The sequence below is a fragment of the Labrus mixtus genome, chromosome 15 (genome assembly GCF_963584025.1).
Source record: "Labrus mixtus chromosome 15, fLabMix1.1, whole genome shotgun sequence".
Lineage (NCBI taxonomy): Eukaryota > Metazoa > Chordata > Actinopteri > Labriformes > Labridae > Labrus > Labrus mixtus.
The window spans coordinates 7,729,474-7,754,414 of NC_083626.1; the positions used below are offsets into that span (position 1 = coordinate 7,729,474).

The following is a 24,941-nucleotide window of genomic DNA, read 5'->3' on the forward strand; positions in this document are numbered from 1 at the left end:
GGTATTCATTCATCAGGAACATGCCTTCCTCTGAGAGCTTCAGTTGCCAAGAGACACCGCTACAGCTCCGTTACTCATACGTCAGAAGAGCTGGCTTTGACAGCAGGTTGTATTACACAGATGACCCTTTGTACAGAATCGAATTAACCTTTTTTGAACGCTGATATTCATGTTAATATTTGCTAATAAGGGCCACTCATAATGTAGTTTTTTGCTCCTGCAGATTTGTTCCTGCAGCTGTTACCCACCGGACAGATAATACATTCCAGTTAGACAATGAGCGCTCTCAGACCATCTAAACACACCAGAGACAGAAGTCAGAGCTCCTTTAAAGGAATGAACTGCACCATCAGGAGAATTATCAACAGACACTAACAACTCCTCGCGCTGATCTCCGACAACATTGTGTGCTGTGTTAATAATTCTTCAAGAGACACAATGTTGGCTTGTACTGAAAAGCTGAGAGAACTTGTAGAATCTCTGTGCAACTGAATTTGTCGGTGTTTGACATTAAAGAAAATGTCTCACAATGGAAAGTTCTGACAGATTTGCTGCGAGAGGCACACAGCTTGCTCATGGAGGCACAAAAGTCTCCTTCTAATGTGCCGTCTTCAATACATCAATGTGAATGTCCAAAGACGTGTTGACGGTGCAGATGACACCGGTTAGTGTTCCATCTTTACAACTCTACAATTCACTTAACAGACGCTTTTATCCAAAGCGATGTACATCAGAGAGTAAGTACAACACAAGCAAGGATCTAGAAAAAAAGGGAACAATGTCAGTAAGAGCAAACGATCAGCTTTGAGTCTGATTGGACACACAGGTGCTGACAGGAAGTGACCACAGGTGCTGACAGGAAGTGACCAGAGGCAAAGCACAACATTGACGGCAGTTCTTGAGAGCTCTAATCAGTATAGAAACCATCTTATAAGTCGTCGTTATCAAACAAAAACCATCGTCACTACCATCATCATCATCAATAATATGGAGACCATCATCATTAAGTTAGTAGGTATTCATGAAAGAGCTGGGTCTTTAGCTTTTTCTTAAAGGTGCAGAGGGACTCTGCAGATCCAATGGAGTTTGGAAGTTCATTCCACCACCGGGGGGCGTCTTAGGACCCTCTTAGGACCTCTTTGAAACCAGAGGTTAAAGACATTCATGGTTCTCCTGAATCCTTCCAGAAAAGTTCTATCTCCGCTGAAGGTTTTAAATTGTATTTCAAGATCAGAGAGCGATCAGATCCAGCGCACACCAGGATTGTTCAGATTCACTTCAAAGTTGAATGCATATAAAACATCGGAGCGGATAACGAGTTTCGCATAGTGTCTTGTAGAGAGTGAACCTGAGGAAGCCACTATGCAAAACGCGTTGTTCGCCACAATGTTTTATATGCATTCAACTTTAAAGTGAATCTGAACAATCCTGGTTTGTGACACGGTGTACAGACATCACTGCCATGTGTGTATTTATGTGTGTGTTGTGTGTGGCCGTGCATACACGATGTTCCACATAGCTAGAGTGAACTGTGTACATGACAAATAGAAAGTCATCCTATGTTTGCTTCTTACTGAACGATAATGTGATACTGTGGATGTTTGTGTTTGTTTCTGCGGGTGGTGGTGGTTGTTATCAGTGAAACTAAAGGAGGAAAAGATGTCTGAGTGCAGTGTGAGATTAAAAACATTATTTATGCTCTCTCCGTCAGGCTGTACCTTCATTACTAAACGTCTTGAAAACCTTCTAATGTTTTGTCTGTCTGTGTTTTAATAACAGAGGGCTCCTGCAGCACATTATTGCTGTGTTGTGTTTCTCAGAGAGGAAACTATTTAAAGATCAGATGAGAGGTAATTGCAATGGAGCTGCAATGAAGCTGCAAATTTAAGGTTTTAAAGGAAAAACCACATTCTCAACTTCACCTACCTGATGGATAGATAACTACCTCACAAGGCAATAATAATGTAAAATAATTGTTTACAGTGAGAAGGCAGACTCAGAGGGCAGAACGAACACATAGCTGTGGGAGTGTCACCAACCTGGGGGAGGGGCTACTGCCCTTTGTGATGTCATGAATGGAAAATCTCCAAACGGCCTGTTTGAGCACACATTTTCTGAAAAGTGGAGCAGGCAGAAGACCGAGAGGATGGACTTTTCTCATCATTGGGGGGTTTATAGACAGACTACAGACACATATTAGTGTTAGAGAAACATGCTGAAGTGGATATAGCATTATATATGACCTTTAAGACAACAACAAAACTCAGCACCAGTTAGCATTTTTCGCATCAGAGTGTTTAATAGAGAAGGAAACAATCACTCTGCTGTGTATTTTATGAAGCATTCTTTACATTTGTGGCATCAAAGCACAGATCCATGCCGACAAGTTTGCATAAATATTGCATTCTTTAACCCTTAGGAATTTTATACGACACACCGCAATGCAAATGTTTATATAAAAAGCTTTGTGTCACAGGGTGAGCCACATACGCTTCCTTCCTTTACAACCTCTGTACATTTCTCCCTGAAGGTTTGAGGCAGAAAATCACAGCACATGATGCATTAAAAGCTTTCTGAAACATTACTTATTGAAATGTTCTGTGTCCGTTAAATCTGGGTTACGTCTTTCCTCTCTGTCATCACACGCATGTGCTCTGTATCTCTGGCTCTGTATTCAAAGCACGGCTCCCCGACACCCTCACACCCCTGACGCACATTTCCACTTAATCTTCTCCTTTAACTCTCCACTCATCTTTCCAGGAATCTAAATGTTTTTATGTTACCCTGGACTCAACGAAGAAATCCTTGGCATCATTTTAAGATGTAACCACCTTAGACAAATATGTAATAATAATAATAATATAGCTTTAAGCGCCATAATGCTCAGGCTTCCAGGATACAACTTACATTTCCTCCACACTTATCTAATTAATTACTCTTTCTGAGTTTGAAAATTGCGAACCACCTAAAAGTTAACAAAAATGTGTTTGTGTATTTGCCCTCATTGGGTCATTTTTCTTTTGATTTTCCACTTTTCTTTAGAAAACCAAATACTGTTTCAATTTAAATATTAAAAACATGTTTTAAAATCATGGAAAAGAAAAAGTTCAGTTTTGTAGCATGTTGTGTTAAAAGGAAGAATGTGCGACTTTTTGATCCAGTAGATGTCGCCCTTGAGCACTAGTATGAAACCAAAACAAACACACCTCCAACCCCTGTCCACTCACCTTCCCACGAAGGAGTCAAGCAGCGGACAAAATGGTCCCTGGCTCGAGCTGCAATTACCTGTGGTCTGCATTGTTGTGTTAGCAGGCTAATGTTAGCACACTTTGGTTAACTCGAAGCTTCACATTGCATGACAAACTCTTACATGACATCCAATGAGCAGTGAGTAGGCTATGTTTTTCTTGTTTTCTCTAGTCCTTGACTAAAACAGCATTTATATGTAGGCTAACTAGAGCTGCCAGCCGTCCCGTCCATGTAAACACGGCTCTGACAACAACACAGCCAGCGAGACTCGAGCTTCTCACTCATTATAGACAGTCATGACTCAGAGATATTCACAGAGGATATATTTGATTTCTGCTTTATTGATGTGTAAAATGTTGCACATACTTCTGATTTTCGCCTCTCATGCCTCCTTAGTCTACATTTTTTTTCACCTTTGGTTGTTTCATGGGGCTCTAGAGGAAACACTAAAGGGAATTTGCCGCGCCTTTAGCCTAACAGGGGCCAAAATCATAACAAACACACATCTGTGTGTGTGTGACCCTGAGTGGACAGTGGAGGGGAATGACTGGTGGAGTATGAACTTCCTGTTCTGATTCATGAGATTCAAGTACCTACGCTGTAAATAAACACACATAAAGACACTTGTTAGGACACTCAAAACTTCTTGAGAAGCTAAAACTAAACCTGAGGAGTAAAAGTTGTGTACGCGATTGTATCCAGTGAATGGAGATTAACAGTATTGTGTGTGATGTAAGTAACTCCAAACTTCTCACAATTATTTAAGGCAGTGGTTCAATTGGTCAAGCCTCAGGACGCATCATCATCTCCTTCATAAGAAATCAAATCCCAAATTTCATTTTTCAACCGATCAGATTTATTAAATGAAAAATGGTGCGGGTGAACTCGGCAGAATGAAACAAACCTGTTTAAAAAAGTGCTTCAAAATCAATGATGAGGTGGTCACCTTACATGCACGGCCCCACAGACTGTGTAAAATATTGACGTACTCTCATTGACGTCATCTACTGGTTTGTAGTCCCAACGATGGCGGTCTTCAGTCATCTGATTAGGATGCCTCCTGGTCACCAGAGTCCACTGGAGGGATTATACTGTACATCCCTTCTGGCCTGGGAACGCCTCAGGTTCCCCCAGGAGGAGGTAGAAAAGATTACTGGGGAGAGGGCCAACTTCCAGGTCTGCCAACATGACCCAGCCCGGGAAGAGCGGAGGAAAATGGATGGACGGACATTAGTTCAGTTTTAATCATCAAATGACTGCCATTGAGTGTAAAAAGAGTTGGACTGAACTTGTTTTTTTTATTATTATTATTAGGCTTTTTTGCCTTTATTCACACAGGTCAGTGGGTTGAGTAGGAAGAGAGAGAGTGGGGAATGCTGCCTGCTTTTAAGGATGTTATGGTGCTCTGTGTTTGCCATTATTACCAGTTAAATCTACCTATAGATACATGTTTAACTAAAAAGTTTCTTGACGGTCACAAAGTTAAATAACTGTATTATCTGTGTTTCCTGTATTCCTTTTAGAAACATGTGGAAGACTCTAACCCTGACATGGATAGTTGCACTGGCGCTGGGTACAGAGGTGAGTTCATTCACATGTGCAGGCTTGTTGAAGTATTGCGTAGCCCTCCCTCGTTTATTCATTGACAAACCTTGAAATGTTGGAAGAGATATTTTCTGTCTCAGCATCTCTAATATGCAGATCACACATTTCTCCACAGGTGTCTCGGTCAGAGGATGTGGGGACGACGGGGGCTGTCGGGATAACGTTGGAGGAGCAGAATATCAGCAACGTATCAAAAGCGCCGGGAATGTCCCGACAACAGATCCTCGCTGCTCAGTTTGAGTGTTACCTGAAGATAATCCGTGATCCCCCTCGCACAGATAACGGTAAAAGAAACAAAAAAAAACAAAAAAAACTGCTCCTATTGTTTTCTCTGTATTAACAGAGAGTCGTCCCTCTGGAGCTAACACTCCCTAATGTTATTAACACGTTTTGTTTCTGGCGGATGGAGACAAATTGTAATCACATAATTCGCTCACTCCCTCTGCAAGTTCAGTCACTTAATGTACGAGGGGAAATTCAATCACAGGATATCGTTTTACTACTAATTTCATTTTCATTGTCCTCGTTCTGATAGCCTCGCCATTTATTTTATGGGCTCCGTCTTTAGCAGCCACCATGTTTAATTCCATTAGTAGCCTACAATGTGTCTCCTAAGTTAAATACAATTTTAAAATCATTTGTACATTTTCTTCCTGCATAAATGATATACTGCTCATCCAAAGGTTGTGTTGTCCAAAAACTACTAAATTATTATGAGGACATTTGGGGTCCCAAGGTGATCAGACAGACTTTGGCATTTCTCTGACTCTATGGTGTTACCACGATATTAACAGTGAGCTACTACAATACATATATATCTATAGTCCATGTGTAAATACAATGTGACACAACACTTCATGCCCCCTTTTAACTGCGCAAACGCATGACATCAGCCTTTTCAGCGTATCCTGCGATGTTTTGGAGCGTTGGTTGTGCACGTCGTCAGAAATGAACGCTACACATTTACAAGATGCGCTGGTGGCACAATGGTTAGTGCTCGAGCCCCATGTACGGCGGCTGTAGTCCTCCAGGCGGGCGGCCCAGGTTCAAATCCCACCTGTGGCTCCTTTCCCCCGCATGTCATTCCCCACTCTCTCACTCCCTGATTTCCGGTTCCATCCACTGTCCTATCTCTACATTAAAGGCACAAAAAGCAGTATGCATTTAACCACTAAGAGCAGTGCAGAGTTGTATGGTGATTACCAAATTTCCCTCTGGGATTAATAAAGTATTCCTGATTCTGAGACCAGAAATGAAAACATCGGAGACACCAGAGAGCTGCTTTCACAACAGCGGAAAGTTTCATTGCTGTGCCAAAATAGCTGGCGACAGATCATCTCTACTTCTGTGTTTAACGCTGTCTGATTTACGTGGTGCTCCCTCGAGAGGAATCCTCCAGTAACACTCATTGTACAACGTTTATGTTCACAACGCAGCAGGTTGTCTATGCATGGTTCAAAAGCAACAAAAAAAAGAGCCCTTAGAATGATAATAAATATACTCTCCTTTGACTCTTCATCTAATCAAAATTCATTCATCTCATCAAATTTGTATATCTCTGTACAAATCGGGTGGTAATGCTGCCTTCTTGCAGTCCTGACTTGTCACCCGTTGTAAGTATTTGGTGCATCATGAATCGTGCATGACGACAAAGGAGACCCTTGAACTGTTCAACAGCCGAAATCCTACATTAAGCAAGACTCGGACAAAATTCCACCTTACATATTTTATTTATGGAAGGTATACTATGTTTGTGTTTTAGCCCATTCATGCCAGTGTTGCTGGCAAAATCGGCTGTGGCTCAGTTGGTAGAGTCGGTTGTCACTCGTCCAAAATTGGGGGTTCGATCCCCAGCTTCTGCAGCCACATGTCGATGTGTCCTTGGGCAAGACACTTAACACAAAAGTGCTTTCTGCTACTGCATCAGAGGTGTTTGAGGTGTATGAATGGATTAGATAATGATGGACACTTTACATAGCAGCCTGGGGTAGGTGTGAGCCAATAGTCAGGAGACCTGAAAAGCGCTATAAAAGTCATTTAGCATTTCCCAAATCTGTGTGCTGCTGTGACAACCAGTGTCTTGATTTATTGCACACTGAAATGTTTACAAAAAAAACGGATTCTTTGGTATTTGTGTGCTTTGTTTCTCTTTATTCTCAGGTTTGTGTGAATGCAGATTTATTTGTATGTGTGACTGGTTGCACCTAATAACAGAGTTTAGTGTTTGCTGCGATAAGAGAGAGCGAGGGAGGAAGTGAGTTTGAAAGAAAGGAAACTTGCCCTTTGTCTCTTTCCCTCTGACTTTTCAACCTGCTCAGTATTCACTGCTTTGAAATGTTATTTTCTGCTTTGTTTCCCAACATGCCATGGTGCAACCTGGTACCGCCAGGTTTCCGTCCATTGTTGACAAGCTTTGTGCTCGCGGTTAGAGACGTAGTTTATTTAAATGTGACCCACCACTTATGTTGAATAGATAATTTATGTGATTCAACCTGCCACAGAGTTTATTAAGTATGTTAAAAAGTTGACTATCTTAATGATTGTCTGTTAACATGTGAGCTTCTGATAGCATGGACTTATTAAACAGATGTTACCTTTTTTTTTTCCAGATTTATTTTTGGGGCTTTTTATGCCTTTAAGTGGATCAGGGAGTGAGAGAGTAGGGAATGTCAAGCTGTAAAGGAGCCATTGGTCGGATTTGAACCCGGACCACAGCCTCTGTACATGGAGCGCACGCCCTAACCACACTGCTGCCAGCGCCCCACAGCTGTTACTTTTAAATGTTAGATTATAATTCATTACAATAGACTTTAAAACCTTTAAAATGTATTTGCTTGATTAACGTTAAATACATGAATCATATGATAGGGATTCACTTTTCTCGTTTGCTCTAAAGGGTTCACTATGATGAGGTAATACTGTTTGAATATGTCGCTCAAAATATGACATCTTCCATCTTTCATATGAAAACAGAAAGATAGAGTCAGTTTAATTATAAAGTAATGTAAACGTGATATTTCTATCTGTTTCAAAGATTCACTTGAATACAATTTTCGCCTTGTAAACATTTCTTCCTGAAAGACAGATAATAATAGTTCAATAGTTGGGAGTTTATGTCCACAGAAGCGATGTATTTTTGTTTTGATTTATGCTGATTTTTTTTGATTGAAGACACACTCACGAACACGTCTGTAAAGTTTAGAGTGTCTGCAAGCTTTACAAGTTCATGCGCGTGCTGCCCTCTATAGGTACGTTCTGTAACCGCACGTGGGACGGCTGGCTGTGCTGGGGGGATACAACTCCAGGGACGGTCATGCAGATGTGTCCAGAATACTTTCTCGACTTTGACCCTGCAGGTGAGGCTGTAATACACACACACATACACACTCACACATATTGCACAAACACATGTACTATATGTCATTTTGTATTTATAATGTCTTCAACAGAGAAAGTAACCAAAGTGTGTAATTCTAATGGCCAGTGGTTTCACCACCGGGAGAGCAAGAGAGTCTGGACTAACTACACCCAGTGCTCCGCCCACACCAAAGACAAACTCAAGGTAAACACAAAGCAGTGACACTTCAGGGTAGAAAAAAAAACAAGGATTTTAAATGTTCAGCAATGTGGAACATTTAGTTTGGCTCTTTTGACCAACGTTTCTTTTTTATACATTTTAAAATAGTTAAGATTTTGAAGTTTTATTGGGTCATATAAGATTTGGCTGTAGCTCAGGAGACAGAGAATCAAGTCGTCCACTAATCATAAACTGAACAGTTCAAGTGGTCCTCCTGTCTCATGTCTACGTGTCCTCTGGTGAGATACTGAATCCTAAAGTTCTTATCCTGTCTTGCAATTATGTATTCGAAGAGGAGTGTGTGTGTGTGTGTGTGTGTGTGTGTGTGTGTGTGTGTGTGTGTGTGTGTGTTTGAGTTCTCTCTATGGCCTCTTCCATTAGCGGATAAGTGCATGCATGATCTGTAGTGCTAAGCTCTTTGATTGGTCGGGAGACTAAAAAAAGGTGTCATAAAACTGAAGTCCATTTATTGCAATCAGAGCACTGCAAAACAAGACGCTTCAGTCGTCTACAAGAGGACTGATGCTTCATGATAATAAACAGACTTTCATCGATGCTTTCAAGTGCGGCCTCATTTTAACAGCGTAGGATTTATTTTCTCATGTGCATCTTTATTCTCGACCATTCAGGAAACACTCTGAATTTCCCCAGAAGGCTCTTGTCCTCCACAGATGTTTCCTTTGCTTCCTGCTTCATGCTGCAAAGAGGCACCGATGAACATGCCATAAAATCTTAGCGATGCACCAGCTTTACTGTGCTGGAGGTTACAACCTTTAACTTTCAGGGTAGCTGTTCTTAATCGGTGGTGAATGTATGTGTGTGTCTGTGTGTGTGTCTTAAATGAATCCCCCTTTTGTTCTTGTTTTCTGCAGTTTGCCTACAGTCTGTACTACCTGGCCATGGTGGGTCACTGCCTCTCTATCATCTCCCTCATCATCTGTCTCATCATCTTCTCCTACTTCAAGTGAGTCTTTGGGTTTTTAAATGTCTGATCGTAACTTAACACTCCATCGTTCTTCACATATTTGACCTACACGTGAGCTGTCTGTGTGCAGACACATTTATGGAGGAAATAATGTGGTATCGAAATCAGATCTGCTATGGTCAGAGATGTTCCCATCATATTAGGAATATCACTTTGATTCTATTTTAACTGTATGACAGAGATCTATAATTTCCAAATGGCTCCATTTCTACAAATGTTCACGGTCTTAAAGGCAGGGATGGTCATTTTTGGTTGAACTTGTCTTTAGGTCCTGACAGAAATTAATAACTCATGTTCTCTGAAAAAGGAACGAAGAAAATCCGTCATCTGTAGCAGTTTGTAAGCCTGTAAAAACGTCGACCAATGTCTGCCATGAGGTACCAATCTGATAAACCAATCACAGGCCTCCCTGTCTCCCTGCTTATTCTCTACCCCGTGCATGAACGAGCCCACACTCAAAGAGCGTCACCAATGACAGAGTTTATACTGTGAGTTTGTCGTTGGCCGTTGTGAGTGGTAATATAGTGAATGCATTTTAACACAAACACAAGTTTAGTGTTTACTTACTGCTGAATGAGACATGAGACGACGTAGTTTCTACACAATGTAAGAGATGAGCTGAGGTCCACTTCTGGAGCAACGGCGCTCGTGCATGTAAGTGAGGGGGCGTGGCTTATGAGGGAGCACAGAGGGGATAAAGGGGTTGTAGACGGAGCACTGAGGGAATGCTATTTTCAAAATCATGCTAGTTTTGGAAAATTGACCAACCCTGCCCTTTAACAGTACAAGTGAAGCATTACTTTTTGTGAACATTATCTTCACCAAGACTTCAAAGAAACATTGGCTTTGATATAAACCTTACCTTCCCCGTTTTTCTCTGTCTTCCAGGAGTCTCAGTTGCCAGAGGATCTCGCTCCACAAAAACATGTTCCTCTCCTTCATCTTGAACTCCATCGTCACCATAATCTGGCTCTCGCTCACTGTGGCCAACACCCAGGCCCTACATGCCAGCAACCCCGTGAGCCACCTTTCAGCTGTCTTTTTTAATCTGAATACACAAATTGATTTCACTTTGATTGCCTCATGTCCTCATGGTTAAAATGGTTCTACACTTAACTTTAAAGCCTTCAACAGCTAATTCATGTTGATACGTTAGTCCTTTGCACATAAATACATTTGCTATAAGTGATTTGTGTGCTCCAGTACTTTCTTTGGATTCTGCCTTTTTGAATGACATTATTTTTGACATCTTCCGTCCTTCTCTGAGCGCACCGACCTCCATCTGTGGAGGGGCTGAGGCTCAAGAATGTCCTTCTACTCTTCTGATTGTAACCCATGTCTTCTTGCATAACTCAAACTGAAAGTATTTAATCGTACTTTTAAGGTTTAAAAACCTGCATCGACTTTATAAATTGATGTGTCGTCATCTCTGTCCGTCAGGTGAGCTGTAAAGTCCTGGCTGTGCTGACTCAGTACTTGTCCACTTCAAACTACTTCTGGATGCTGTGTGAGGGCATCTACCTCCACACACTCATCATAGTGGCCGTGTTTGTCGGGGAGCAGCAGCTCTTCTGGTACTACGTCCTGGGATGGGGTGAGTTCAAGAGAAAACGCATTAACATGAAAGAGGCTCCTCAAACAATGAACCACCTTGTAACCGTCTCCTGTAGTACAATACAATAAATAAGGAAGGCAGTGATTGGAATCAGTCACAGATAATCAAATAAATCAGGAAGAAATTTTGAGAAAAAAAAACAAACTGTCAAAATCATCGTCAAAATCTCTTCTCTTTATCGGGGTCATACTGCTGAAGTGAGCCCGAGTGAAGCCGCAGTAAAGCTCAATTCTACCGCTGAAGACTCAACAGATGAACGGGTGCTACTCTGGGATGTTACAGACAAAGAGTTAAAGGTGTTAACATCGCAGACGTAAACGCCACACGGACGAAAGGTCAGGTCTGGAAGTCGTTAAATGCTAGAGAAATTAACGGTGTCCGTTTCCAGAGGCGCCTATCGACTATAAGATGATGATTGCAAAGTACAGGCAGATTTTATTTTCTAAAATATACAAACGATTCAAAACTAATCATGATCTTTTTTTTTAAAGAGAAAATGCATTACCATCAACAGATCCTGTTTCTAAGCTGAATGTTAATTGTGCAAAACATTTATTGGAAAGTTCACCTCCTGAATATGTGAGAGCACTTGGCATTTGTGACTACATTTTAGTCTTGAATGTTGCTGTTGCATTGAGAACATCAGTTTTCAACCTTTAGTACCTTTACCCTTTATTTAATACAAAGATGTGACCTTGAAGCCTGCATGTCCCTTTACATCGATGAGTGGGCGTTTCATTTTCTGCACTCATTCATGCATGCAGCTAATGGATCCTTTCATGTCTCTCTATAGCTCACATCTCATTTTCTTTATATCTGACAGTATAGCCTGCCTGTAAAGAGTGTCATCATGTTCTACTGTATATCTTACATTTACTTTTTATCTCAATTTTGAGGTTAACAGTTTTTAAAAAGCAGTGTGTCTAAAGTCAGAAAATGTATCTTGAGAGTGTGCTTTTTAATAACATAACCTTGAGCTGTTTAGTTGTACATTTTACATTTGGTCAGAAACAAACAGGCCAAAAGAAACGTTGCTGAAAACATAAAAATGTTGGAAATGTTTTTGTTACATGTAATTTTAAGAGGATAATGAAGTAAAGAACACAGACTCGGCTCTAGGTCTCGGGAAATATTACTACCGACTACCACAACAGAGAAGATTAAAAATGACATGTTCCCTGAGCTGTCTGCAAGTTTTATAAAGTGAAATGAGCCACTCAAAGATGCAGCAGTGTCTTTCTCTCTGCCGTGTTTGTGAGGTATAAAAGTATGCAGCTTACTGCCCTGACCGACACAGGTTCACAGGCTGGGCCTACTAATAGAAAAAGAACGCTGTTTAACAATTCACCTCAGATTGTTATCCCAAGGATTCAGGCTCACAGTTTGTTCCGTCTGTGTCGATTCACAGCTCACAGACTTCCAGATGCCCTCCATAGGGACAGCTCAACTCTCACCAATTATAAGAGACAAAGCAGGTTGCCATGTGGTGGACACTGAAACTTCAGTGTTTATCCAGCTCTGCATGGGTCTGTAAACCTTTCTGTGTTCTAACCTCTCTCCATTTTTCAAAAGCATCTCCAATATTGATCCTAGTTTGAGCACGTTTCTGCTCATGGAGCTTATTAGAAACATGCAGAGGCTTTTTAGGTCGGGTACAATCACTTCTATCTGAACCACTTCTCTTGCCCGCTTCCATCGCTGCAACACCTGTTGGTTTGACCTGATAACTGCTCTCATATCTGACAAACTGAGGGGCGTCCAAAACGGCCGTGTGTGTGTGTGTGTGTCTGTGTGGGGGGGGGGTGCCTTAAAAGCGCCTACCTTCTCTGGTCCAAACAAATCCAGAGCATTCAGGAGCAGAATCTAAAGTTAGAAGGAGGACATACTGGCTGCTGCATTGTTGTCAGAGAAGCCAGCACTTCAACATAGCATGTTTCCTTAATGTCTGATCATATAGTAAGATCACTTTATCATTTCATTCAGTAGATATCTTGCTCCTTTTAAGTCCTAAATAACTGTGTTGTTTATCAAAAACACATTACTAAGATTTTGTTATGTTTCCATGGAGATTCAGGATATCTCTTTGATATTTGTGTCTGTCTCTCTCTTTTCTCAAAGGTTTTCCCATCGTTCCTGCCGCAACATATGCTGTGGCACGTGGAGTCCACTTTAATGACCAGTACGACGCTTACTCTTCTTTTGTTGTCACGGGTGTGAAGCTTAAATTGTGCAGCCTGGAGGTTTTTTCTTTCTTCTCTGTCCCTCCTTTGACTTTCTTTTACTGTGTCTGAGCACTTTGACACTGAGAGGAAATGAAAGATATTGATTTGCCCCATCAAGCGGTATTAGTGTGAGCCCTTTATTTATTTTTTTTGCGAAGTCAATAATACCCCCATGAATAATTCAGACTTTAATCACGCCGTCAGGCTTCGGTGTGCCCCTGTGCATCCGAAACGTAGCAAGAAATGTGTCTGTGTTTTCTTTTCTCACTTTGGTGTTTTCTTCCAGGTGCTTTATCAGCTCTAACACACAACTGGTCTATATCATTCATGGGCCCATTCAGGCTGCACTGCTTGTGAGTAATCATCCCCGGCTCTTTCGTTGCCAGCTCTGACCTGCAGCAGTACTGCACCCTAGCATCCACCTGTAGGCTCATACTGGAGGGTTTAAGATATCATCCCATCACGCCTCAAATTTATGCATGGAAATTAAAAACTGGGAGGAGTTATTAGGGTGGAGCCTAGACACCAAACACAAACTGGATACAAACATGAGTTGTCTGACTGAAGTGAGGTTGTGTTTATAGCAGGGAACACATGTTTCCTATTTTGGGCCCAAATTGGTTTAATATTTCTTTACACAGGATATTGAAAACAAATACTCATCAGGATGAATATGGGCTTTTATCATTTAAATTGCATGTTGAGTTGCAGGAGAAGAGGCAATAAGGGACTACCTTCCTGTAATTTGACTGTGTTGTTATAGTGCCACCATGAGGCCAGTCATTGTAACTGACTGCAAAGATGTTGCCCTGTGTTTAAGCTTCACTATACAATGAACTGTGTTCCATCTCTGTCTGTCCCAGGTGAACTTTTTCTTCCTCCTGAACATCGTGCGGGTCCTGATCATGAAGCTGAGGGAGACTCACTGCGCCGAGTCCACGGTCTACATGAAGGCCGTGAGAGCCACCCTCGTCCTCATCCCTCTGCTGGGAGTCCAGTACATCCTCTTACCCTGGAGGCCCGAGGGACGCATCAGCCGGGCCATCTATGAGTTCTTTGTGAATATCTTCTGCCACTTTCAGGTACGGTCAACAACAAACTGCACACCAGAGTTTTTGATTTAAGGATGTTTTACTTTGCAACTGATTCTCCTTCAAATCAGACACAAGTTTTATAAAGTCAACTTCACTTGTACAACCTGGAGGTTGTCAATAAAGATATTGATTTAGAATAGTTTTGTTGGGATATGCATGGCGGAGATCAAAATGATGAGCGAGGTTTGATTGAGCAGAATATTGAGGGTGGATGGATGAAGGGATGAAGGCTTCTTCATTTTTCATGCATTTACTTAGAGACAGGACAGTGGACAGAAGAGAGAGAGAGAGAGAGAGAGAGGGGAATGACAAGCAGAAAGGGGCCCACAGGTCGGACCTGAACTCTGGCCGCCACGTCTAGAGGACCACTCTCTGAACATGGGGCACATGCACCAACCGCTAGGCCACATTGAATTATTTTAACCCATCTGTCGGTTGATATCCTCTGTTTATAAAAGCCTAATGTGGTTTTGCCCGTCGTTTGTTCTTATGGTCCTCTTAGTTGTAGCTTTCCCTTTTGTTGTGCGTATTTCATATTCATGCCGTTTTAAACAAGATTTTGTTTTTTACAAATGACTTGAAACAATATACAATACAAGGCATCATAGAGCCACTCTTGCTTTCTAATAATAGACATTCAGAGCCTTGTGTTAATATCAGCTAAATTGGCTACTTGTAATAGTCACTGTCACATGCAACAAGCAGAGTAAAAGAAACCATGTGTGATTTGTGCGTACATTTCCTGATCATCTACATGAATTATTTAGTGCATCATTTCACCGACATCTGTTCCCATATTAATATTTAATCTGTGTCCTGTTACTTTGCAGGGACTCCTGGTGGCTATTATATTCTGTTTCTGCAACGCTGAGGTGAGTTGAAACTCAGAAACATCATATCTAGTGTACATAAAATACAGAAGTTAAGAGACCACTCCACATGTTTCTTAAATCAGCATCACTACATGCATGGAGGCATCTCTCGCTCCAGTTAAATCTCAACACAAGCACAGCTCATTTGATTTATTGAGGGAAGGATTTGTTCAAGAGTGGAATAACGTTGCCCAGCAGCAATGTGAGAGACGGGTGAAGAACATACCAAAAGACGGGAAGCTGTGATTAACACACACATTAAAAGGATAAGAGTCACTTGTTGAAAAAATGGATGTGAACTTTTTCACTGAATTGTTGCAGCCTGATTAATTCTGCATCTATTTGTTGCCTTAACTAGTTGTCGATTTCTGCAAAGAAAACACAGAAATGAGAATACTTTAATTGGAAGTTGAGAGAAAAACTTTTTTTTTTTGTCACTCGAACACAAACTTAGTAATTGCAGAACCAGAGAAAAACATATGTATTTTTTTTTCATAGATACATTTTTTGGCTTTTGTATTTATTTTGATTAAGGAGTTGATAGAGTAGGAAATCTGTAGAGAGTGGGAAATGACATGCAGGACAGGAACTGCATATCAGACTTGAACCCAGGCCGCCTTCCTGGAGGACTACACCTCCGCACATGGGGCACAACCCAGCCGCTAGGCCATTAGCAACCCGCCATAGCTATACATAAAAACTTCTCCCAAAAATTAAGAATATAGTTACATTAGTTAATGGAGCCTCACATAGATCATGTAAACTGTTGTGTCATATTCAAGTAAAGACATGTATAGAAGTCTAAAACTAACATTTCAATCATGGTTGTTTACATTCAGGCGCAGACAGCTCTGAGGAGGAAGTGGGCTCAGTGGAAGTCTGCCTGGGGTAAAACCGGCTGGGGAGACACGCCCATCACCAACAACCACTACAGCTACCACCACAACTCCTCCATCACAGAAACCAGCCGGGTCACCATCAGCCTGGAGAAACCTGCCGCCTCGCCCTCTGCGGGACACGTAAACAGCGACGCCGTGTCCGAGGAGCAGCAAAAGAGCAACAGGGAAGTGGACATGCTCAACAAGCTGGAGACCACCGACATCTGAGTGAGGTGAAGACTGTTGTTCAAGAAACACACAAACACTCGTTCACTTACATGTTGATGCAGAAAGACGGAGAGGACGGAGAAATGGAAAGGTTGTCTGTCAAAAAAAAGGTGAAGCACACAGGGCGGTGTTGTACAGTATGTACAGAATATTTGAAAAGCACTTAAAAGTCATGTGATGTTCACACATACACACAATGAAGAGAAAGCAGTCGTGTGTTTTTGTACATGCATTTTGTAACGAGGGTGAAGTAATCCTTCTTCCTTTCTTTCTTTCTTTCTTTCTTTCTTTTTGTTTGGCTTGAAGAATGTATTTGATGTTAGAATTGAGACAGGAGCAAAGTTCCTAACCTGCTGTTTTAAATATCAAAGATTGAAGAGCACAGTGTTCAAATTTTTACAGTTTCACAGTTTTATAATGAGTCATTTGAGGTGTAGAATGAATTTAAAAAAAAGGCATGGTAGGGAGACGGTGAGCACCCTCTCTGTTAGAGAAAGTAACGTAAGTTAAAGCAGGAGAGATAACACATTAAACATCTAGCTTGTGAGGGAGTCACAACTAAAGGCTTAGCTGAAGGCTAACCATGGCCTGTTGACACTGTTAATTAGACTAAACCACTAAATTACTTGAAAAGTAAAAAAAGCTGACACAGAAGAACAGATGAATAGTAGTGCATTTACCCCCGGCATTTCTTGAGTTGTAAATACTACAGGCTCAATGAAAACAAATGTTCTGGGTGCTAAACAAGGCCTTTTAACATTTCTGTCAGTTTAAGTGTGTCCGCCAAATTAAAAGCTTTAAAGGTCACATATTATCCTCCTTTTCAGTTTCAAGAAGTCTCAGAGCTCCCCGAAACGTCTGTAAACGTTTTTGTTCTAAATCCACTCTGGTCCTGTATTTGATCATGTCTATAAACCCCTCTATTTCAGCCCTGCTCAGAACAGGCTGTTTCTGTAGCTTTGAATATGTAAATGAGCTGTGTCTGACCACGCCCCCTCTCTGGAAGGACTTGGGTGGCTCGGGCTTTCTCACTCGATGTCCTATTGTTTACGGTGAGAAGGCAGACTCAGAGGGAACATCGGTATTTCTTTAGTTTGTGTTTTGGTCGGTAAAATAATAAATAAAAGGAGATTATGAAGTTTGGACACTAATCCCAATACTAACTCTGTAAATAAGTGTGTTAAAGACTCTGGTCACTGTGTAGGCCATGTTTGCACCAATCTTAAGTTTACTCTATTAAAAAGACCTCATTACAAAAATTGAATGTAAAATGTAAAAAAAAGGGCTTTTGACTTTCTTTATTTACATAGTTATTTCCATGTAATTAAGTAGGAAATGAAACGGCAGCAACATGTATGTTACACTCTCTATAGTATAACACCCTGGCTACCACATACTGCATTTATGTGATTTGTATTCATGCTTCCTGGAATTGAATTATGTGCTGAACATTGTGCATTACAACTCTACTCATTCAAACTGTGAAGAGAGCTTTGAGTACAAGAGAATTACTGGTGCAGAGATAATGGAGCCGTGGAGTGCTGCAATCTCAGTCTTTCTCGTCATTCAGTCCATTAAAGACAAAAGGCCGGGAGATTTTTTTGCAAGAACAAAAAAAAAAATGCACACTGAACAGACTGAGAAAGAAACAGGTGAAATAGTGTTTGTGTTGAGTGTGTGCACGTGTGCTTTTAGAGAAAAGAATCAGTTACATAGCTTTAAACACTGAAACTTTAAAATCAAAACAGAAACAAAACAGAGCTACACATTTGGTTTTATACATTTTGATATATTGTTGTGGTGAATGTATTTTATGCAGACAGAACATTTAAATTTAGTGAAAAAGTGAAGACTGTTTTCATCATAGTGTTCCGACTGCTTTTTTCACATGATGCATTTTTATTGTTTTGGCTGTTAAAATGTGTTTTCAATGGTATGTACTGTTATTTTTTGTATGCTTTTTTTAGATGAACTGAAATGTGCCACCACTTCATACATTATTTAATATGTTTTTCCGATGCAAATGTACCATGCTGCATGCACACCTGCAAGCAACGCCAAAAGAATCCCCTGTTCTTCTGAAAAGTGATGTAGCTGCATGTATATGATGTTTGTTTTTACATTTGTTCTGGAAATACAGATGTTGTAATGTGAATACTGCAAGGCCCGCCCTCGAAAAGAGAATAAAAAAAGATGAATAGGAGGGGAAAGGTTATATTAAAGAGCGCTTTACAAGTATCCCAACCTGCACACTAAAACAGCTTTCATGGATATTTATGAATAAATTTGAGAAACATTCCAATAAAACATCAAAATACATTTTTAGTCAAGCCGAAATTCACTGTAAATAAATGTCAGCACTGCCATTTATGTGTGGAAATAAAGTTGTTTGAACATTCACATTTGGTATTCAGTTTGAATGTATTTCGTAGAGACGTGATGAACGTCTTAACAGCATTGTCAGAAGTTAGTATGTTGCCACTGCTGCTTTAGATATGTGAGGAAAGTATTTATTTATATATTCAAAAACCGGCTGTAACTGTCATTAAAGTTTTTAATGTTGATATTAGACTGATCAGTTTATTATCGTTTATTATTATTGTTACAGCTTATACGACACATACTTTTATCAATTATAACTGGTATTGTAGCTATAGGCTTACATCTATTCATCTCTCTTCCTGCATCTCCCTCTGTCTCCTCTCAGCCCCAACACAGTTTCTGCAGATGTCTGTTCAACACGAGTCTAGAAGTAAATTAAGAAGTTAAAATAAGCTCGAGATTTTACATAGTCATATTGCTCAAATAAGGTATACGCTCTTTGCACTTTTATCAGGGTATGCCCCGTGGTGTAGTGGTGCCTGAGGAAGTAGGTATACTCTTTTTTTCACCATTTATTTAATTTTCCCGTCCAGCGGAGGACAAATGACCTCTGTTACAACCGGTGACATAAGACTCCTCTTGCATATTTAGAAAGTTTGCCTGCTAGCCAATTAGAGACAGAGTAAAGAGGGTCAGTCCTTCATCATCCTAGGATTTGCAGCATCACATACTGAATATGGTCAATCAATTAATGGTGTGATTCAGAAGAGATTTAGAAGTGGGTATACCCTATGGACACTGAAAAATAAGTGGGTATACTCTGGATAGTTTACACTACACCACTGGTATGGGGTCATGGGGGGCTGGCAGGACCTATAGCAGAGAGGTCAATCTGGGGCATGTTATCGTTTAGATAACTGGTGTCATTTAGGAATTTCTCCCCTTAGCCAGAATATAATATGAAGAGGGAGATACATGTTGTCAGAGGCAGTGCTGTGGTTATTGGTGGATAAGATTTCTGTTTATAAACCATTGGTTCGTTTTTCGGTTTTTATGGGGAAAAGGATGAGGTCCCACCGAGATTTGAACTCGGATCGCTGGATTCAAAGTCCAGAGTGCTAACCATTACACCATGGGACCGGATGGTACCGCCATCACGACGCGTGGTAAAATAAACCAGGTGATGTACCCTACGTTATTTAGTCCATAAAACGATACAAAAGCCAAAAAGTGTGACATTAGAGTAACCTATCTGATGGATAGTTAAGATAATTATGTGAAAGTTAGCTTTAGCTTTAGCCCTGATGACACGAGCTAGCAGGGTGAAGCAACCACTCTTATTAGACGCTAACTCTAAGATACATTTAAGATCACACATTAATATATCCATTACTTGTTTTTAAACGTCGTAAATATTGATAAATGTTTCAAATGAGAGTGACAGCACGACGAACTACTTCGCCCCTGAAAGTGTTGACTTAAAAATGCCTGGGTATTGAATCGTGTTATTGTTTCTGAGTTGTAGTAATTAAATTGGCCACACGGGGGCAGCAGATTGTCTACTTACAGTAAACTCTGCCTTACTTTTCAGCTCACAACCATTACATGTAACTGCATGCTTGCGACCCCCAAATTGAGTGATTTAGCCTAGTACAGACAGGGTATACTGAGTAAAGGCCTACTCACTTATTTTTCAGTCTCCATAGGATATACCCACTTCTAAATCCCCTCTGATTCACATCACTGATTGAATGACAATATTCAGTAGTAAGCTGCATTGTTTTTCCTATGATGGTGAAGGGATGACCCTCCCTACTCTGTATTTAATTGGCAAGGATGCAATAATTAAATATGCAAGAGTAACCTTACATGTCACTGTATTCCACTCCTTTAGGCACCATACCGCTGCTGGTAGGCCTTCCCCCACTGTCCCTGAAAGTATTTAAGGCATAATGTAGGCTAGTGCACTTTTAGATCTATCTTAACACAAAATGACAACACAAAAGAAAACATGAGCGTAAAAACCATAAACTTATTGTATATAGAGTAGTCATTTATTGCAAGAAAGGTTAGAAGCAGAAAACATGAATACAATTTTGACTTTTTCATATTTATTTAAGATGAGTTTAGATTATTATTATTATTTTATTTTTTTGGAAGGCATCTAAAGTTCCTGACCTCCCTAAGCGGTCCACATCCCCACTTTTGGAAACAACTGGTCTGTGATATGACCCTGCCTTTGTTTGGGACAGGCCAACAAAACTCATGCACAGCAAAGATGAGAATGACTATTGTGAATTTACACCAGAAAATAATATTTAATTAGATACAAAATTAGGATTGATCAGCAAACTATTTCAACACTAAATGCACTGAGGCCCCGAATTAAGACCTGCCTGTATTTGTCAAAACATGCGGCAACACCAGACGAGAAAAAAGAATTGGGCCTTAAATTGGGATGGTCTTTTAATAGAAGTTTAACAGTATCTAGATCTATCTATCTAGGAGAAGCACCCTGCACTCTTTCTTGTATGTTGTATGTTTTTTCTGCACTGATGTAGTGGATGTAAACGTTGGCCTATATATCTTTAAGCACGTTTTTTTCTATTTCAAATGATGGCTGTATACATTCAACCTAAATCTTGCTTTACTGTTATTCAGACCATATTGTTTTCCTTCATGGCAGCGATTAAAGTTGCGTTTAAATCTTTTCTAAAATAAATCTGATTGTCATGGTCACTGAACCTCTGCATTACAGTCACAGATGCGTGAGAGCCTCTCTCTCTCTCTCTCTCTCTCTCGCTCTCTCTTTATGTATGTCCCATACGGCTCCATCCAGCCGTATACTAAACAGAGAGGTGCTGTGAGGACACGTTAACCCCATGTCCCTCAGCTTAGTCTATACTAACAGCTTAATGCACACACAGCCAGCCGTGCCGTCACAATCCCTAACACGTGAGCAGAATACTCCCGCTTGACCCGCCTATCCTTCAGCCCCATTAAAGATCAGCCGACACACATATGCACACAGACACAGAGATGATTAAGCACGCACACACTAACACATACACGGACACATATTTGACCAACTAAGATGGGTCGGTGTTAAATCAATGAATACACCCTATTCCTAAACAATCAATCTGGCCTGAAAGCAAGAGCAATTTCTTTTTTTTTCCTGTGATGAAAAATCTAATGATTCCTTATTGTGACAGAATAATGCGGTTCAGGCAGAATTATGAAACGGTTCATGAAATGGAGTGAAAATGTAAACTTCTTTCTGGCTTTTATCAGCAATTTCCTGTTGCTTTGTTTTCATGAGAATTGTCAAAGGTAAAAAAAAAAAAATATATATATATATATATATATAGAGTCCAAGTGGAAATCGGTCTTAAAGATGTATGCATATATGCAAATCCTCATAAACACACACAAGGACACATTGACCCACCCACATGTAATCCCAGCCTGACTGCTAAATCCTATTTTAGAGATAATCTCAACTTTTGCCTAATTGTTAGTCAACAACAAGTCCCAAGTCCTGCAGGATCATGTGGATTTTGTGCTTTACAGTACCCCCCACGAGCACACACTCAGAGCAACAGAGACGCAAAGATACAGCAGAAAGTTAACGATGTACCACATTTACATTTTTCTTCTTTTCTATTCACATAGTGTATATTTGTGTTTCTTGTATTTAAATGTCCTTGATCTTCGCTGCGTCAGTTGTATTTCTCTGAAATTCCCTGCGCCAAATATATAATGCAGATCATTTTATTAACTGTTTAATAAGGCTTATATTGTGTTGACTTTAAATCATTTTTTAGAGAATGATTCAAGTTATGGAGGGGAAAGCGAGTGTTTGGGAGTTAGGCTTTTATTTTATTTTTATTGCAGGTGATAAGAGACATGATTTTGTTCTGGGTAATGTTCAGTTTTCTATCTTGACTGTTAATATATTTTTCCTAATTTGACATGGAAATCTAATTTCTCTATGGCTTAAAGGAGCAATATGTAACTCTGACACCTAGTGTTTAGGTTGCCATGTGGTGGACACTGAAGCTTCAGTGTTTATCCAGCTCTGCATGGGTCTGATCACATTTCTGCTCGTGGAGCTTATTAGAAACATGCAGAGGCTTTTTAGGTCGGGTACAATCACTTCTATCTGAACCACTTCTCTTGCCCGCTTTCAATGCTGCAACACCTGTTGGTTTGACCTGATAACTGCTCTCAAACTGAGGGCGTCCAAAACGGCCATGTGGGGGTGCCTTAAAACCGCCTACCTTCTCTGGTCCAAATAAATCCAGAGCATTCAGGAGCAGAATCTAAAGTTAATTCAATAGATATCTTACACTTTGCTCCTTTAAGATTTATATTTTGGACTCTTTAAATCAGAGTCTGTAGACTTTAAATATATGTTTTTATTTATACTAAAGAACAGTCTACAGGCCTTCAGTTTCAGTGAAACAGTCAGTGTAGGATGTTTGGAAATTAAGACATGCAGAACACACTCCCAGAGACCATTCTGAAATAACGGCTGAACATTTTGACCACCGTGGTTTTTAAAACTACCGCTTACAAACGTGAGATTTTGTTGGTAACTACTTATTTATTGACAAAATAACTTCATTTTGTCACATAGATTAAAGGTTTGGGGTAAGTTACGACCACGTGCGAGTTAAATATAATGTTTCGCAGCACGTTTGAGCTGCTCTGGGAAAACCTCTTCAGTGGCGAGATGAAAATGTTTTGAGAAATGTTCCAAAACAGCAGAGAAAAAAAACAGCAATATGAGATGATACATTTCGGCAGTATTACATTTTAAAGGAACTCGATTGAAAATGACAACACCAGGCAAATCCAGCGGAAAAACACGAGTAAAGAAAGATGAGAACATACAGAAGTTTGAAAAGATTGAATATGCAGAATAGTTAAAAGATTTTTAAAACACAATTTTTAAATAAATGCATGAAGTGATAAATGCATCTAGTGAAGCTAGAACTTCAGTCATCAAGTTCATTTAAAGCAGAGAACTGCCAGTCATTTTTTTTTATTATTCTCAAAATCACAGACTGAACCATTAAGATAAAAGCAGCGGCCTGACAACTAGAGCTCCAGGTAATTACAATGGACGGGGAAATTTGAAAAAAAGAAAAAAGAAAAGTGATTTAGTCATTACGTGCACATGATAAGACACGACAGTTTTAAAAGCTTGTCAAATGCATGATGTGACTCATTCAATGACATCCCTCTCTCAACACGTTTATGGTTCTCAAGTCAAATGGCTGAAGTCGTTTCAATCAATTTAAATGAAAAGTACATCAGGGTTTTTTTCTCCACTTGTTAACTGACACAAATGTCATTTTATTTAATTTCAAACCTTTATTTAAGCCTGGAAAATCAATGACAAAGTAGAAGAGGACTTATCGCTGTTGTATCGAATCAGGTATATAGATATTGTTTCATGTTGGATTTTCAGGATGAATGATGAAGTTGAACTATGTGTTGTGTGATTGGTGAGGCTCCCTTATTGGCTGGATCACTTCTAACACAGAATAAGCACACAGAAGTCCTCTATCGCCTTCATATCGTCTTACCTGTACACCTGCAGCCGCACAGGGTACATTTTCAGAAATTGGCTCTCGTCAGATGGAGGCGGATAAAATGCATGACCGCTCAGAGGGCTGATATTTGGACACGCTTCACTGATAATGCCAAAGTAGGAGCGAGTCTCTTATCAGGAAGATAAAAAGGCTGCAGGGTTGTAAAGCAGTCGGAGGGAAAAGCTTCAGAGACACCTTAAAGCACACCTGGACTCAGTGATGGGGGTTATGTGAGGCTAATTTAAGTTCAGCCGAGGACTCAAAATGTCTGAATTCTGATCTGTTGTCTCTCTGTGTTCGATGTCATTTAGCTCAAACCCCTCGCTCACTTTTATCAGTGAATATGTGTACCAAAGAAGACAACACACTTTCCATGTTTCATCAAACGTATCACTTAACTTTTGCAGTTAAAGTTCAGTAATTTGAATCTGATTACATTTTGTGTGCACATATTGCATGCTTTTGTACCATGCTGCGCCCATCAGCGAAAATACGTTCCTGCGGGCATGGGCGGGGAGCATGCTTTACTGAACAAGTGGCTGGCTCGTTGGTATAAGAAAAATAAATTATCCAGTCTTTTAATGAAAACAAACTTCGGAAAATTACAAGTTAAGAAAAGACTGTGCGGATAAAAAACTAGCCACAGCTTAAGTTTCTGATATACTCTGTGTCTGGTTTCATTTCCAATATA

General features: G+C 40.2%; 1 protein-coding gene and 1 non-coding gene across 3 annotated transcripts in view; one reads left to right on the top strand and one right to left on the bottom strand.

The window, feature by feature from the left end:
• The window catches only part of calcrl2 (calcitonin receptor-like 2), a 30,589-nt gene extending 11,864 nt beyond the window's left edge, over positions 1-18,725 (top strand). For both annotated transcript variants that reach the window (XM_061057144.1, XM_061057145.1), the window contains 12 exons: positions 4,773-4,830; positions 4,970-5,138; positions 8,103-8,210; positions 8,304-8,416; positions 9,304-9,395; positions 10,305-10,434; positions 10,857-11,010; positions 13,150-13,210; positions 13,540-13,606; positions 14,117-14,335; positions 15,178-15,219; positions 16,059-18,725. In XM_061057144.1, coding sequence (XP_060913127.1) covers positions 4,773-4,830; positions 4,970-5,138; positions 8,103-8,210; positions 8,304-8,416; positions 9,304-9,395; positions 10,305-10,434; positions 10,857-11,010; positions 13,150-13,210; positions 13,540-13,606; positions 14,117-14,335; positions 15,178-15,219; positions 16,059-16,325 — 1,480 coding nt within the window. In that variant the 3' untranslated portion in view covers positions 16,326-18,725. The remainder of the gene's footprint in view (positions 1-4,772; positions 4,831-4,969; positions 5,139-8,102; positions 8,211-8,303; positions 8,417-9,303; positions 9,396-10,304; positions 10,435-10,856; positions 11,011-13,149; positions 13,211-13,539; positions 13,607-14,116; positions 14,336-15,177; positions 15,220-16,058) is intronic.
• A 990-nt stretch (positions 18,726-19,715) lies between these two features.
• Positions 19,716-19,787, bottom strand: trnaq-uug (transfer RNA glutamine (anticodon UUG)). Its single transcript has one exon. It is a non-coding gene; the product is annotated as a tRNA-Gln (tRNA).
• Positions 19,788-24,941: the final 5,154 nt, after the last annotated feature.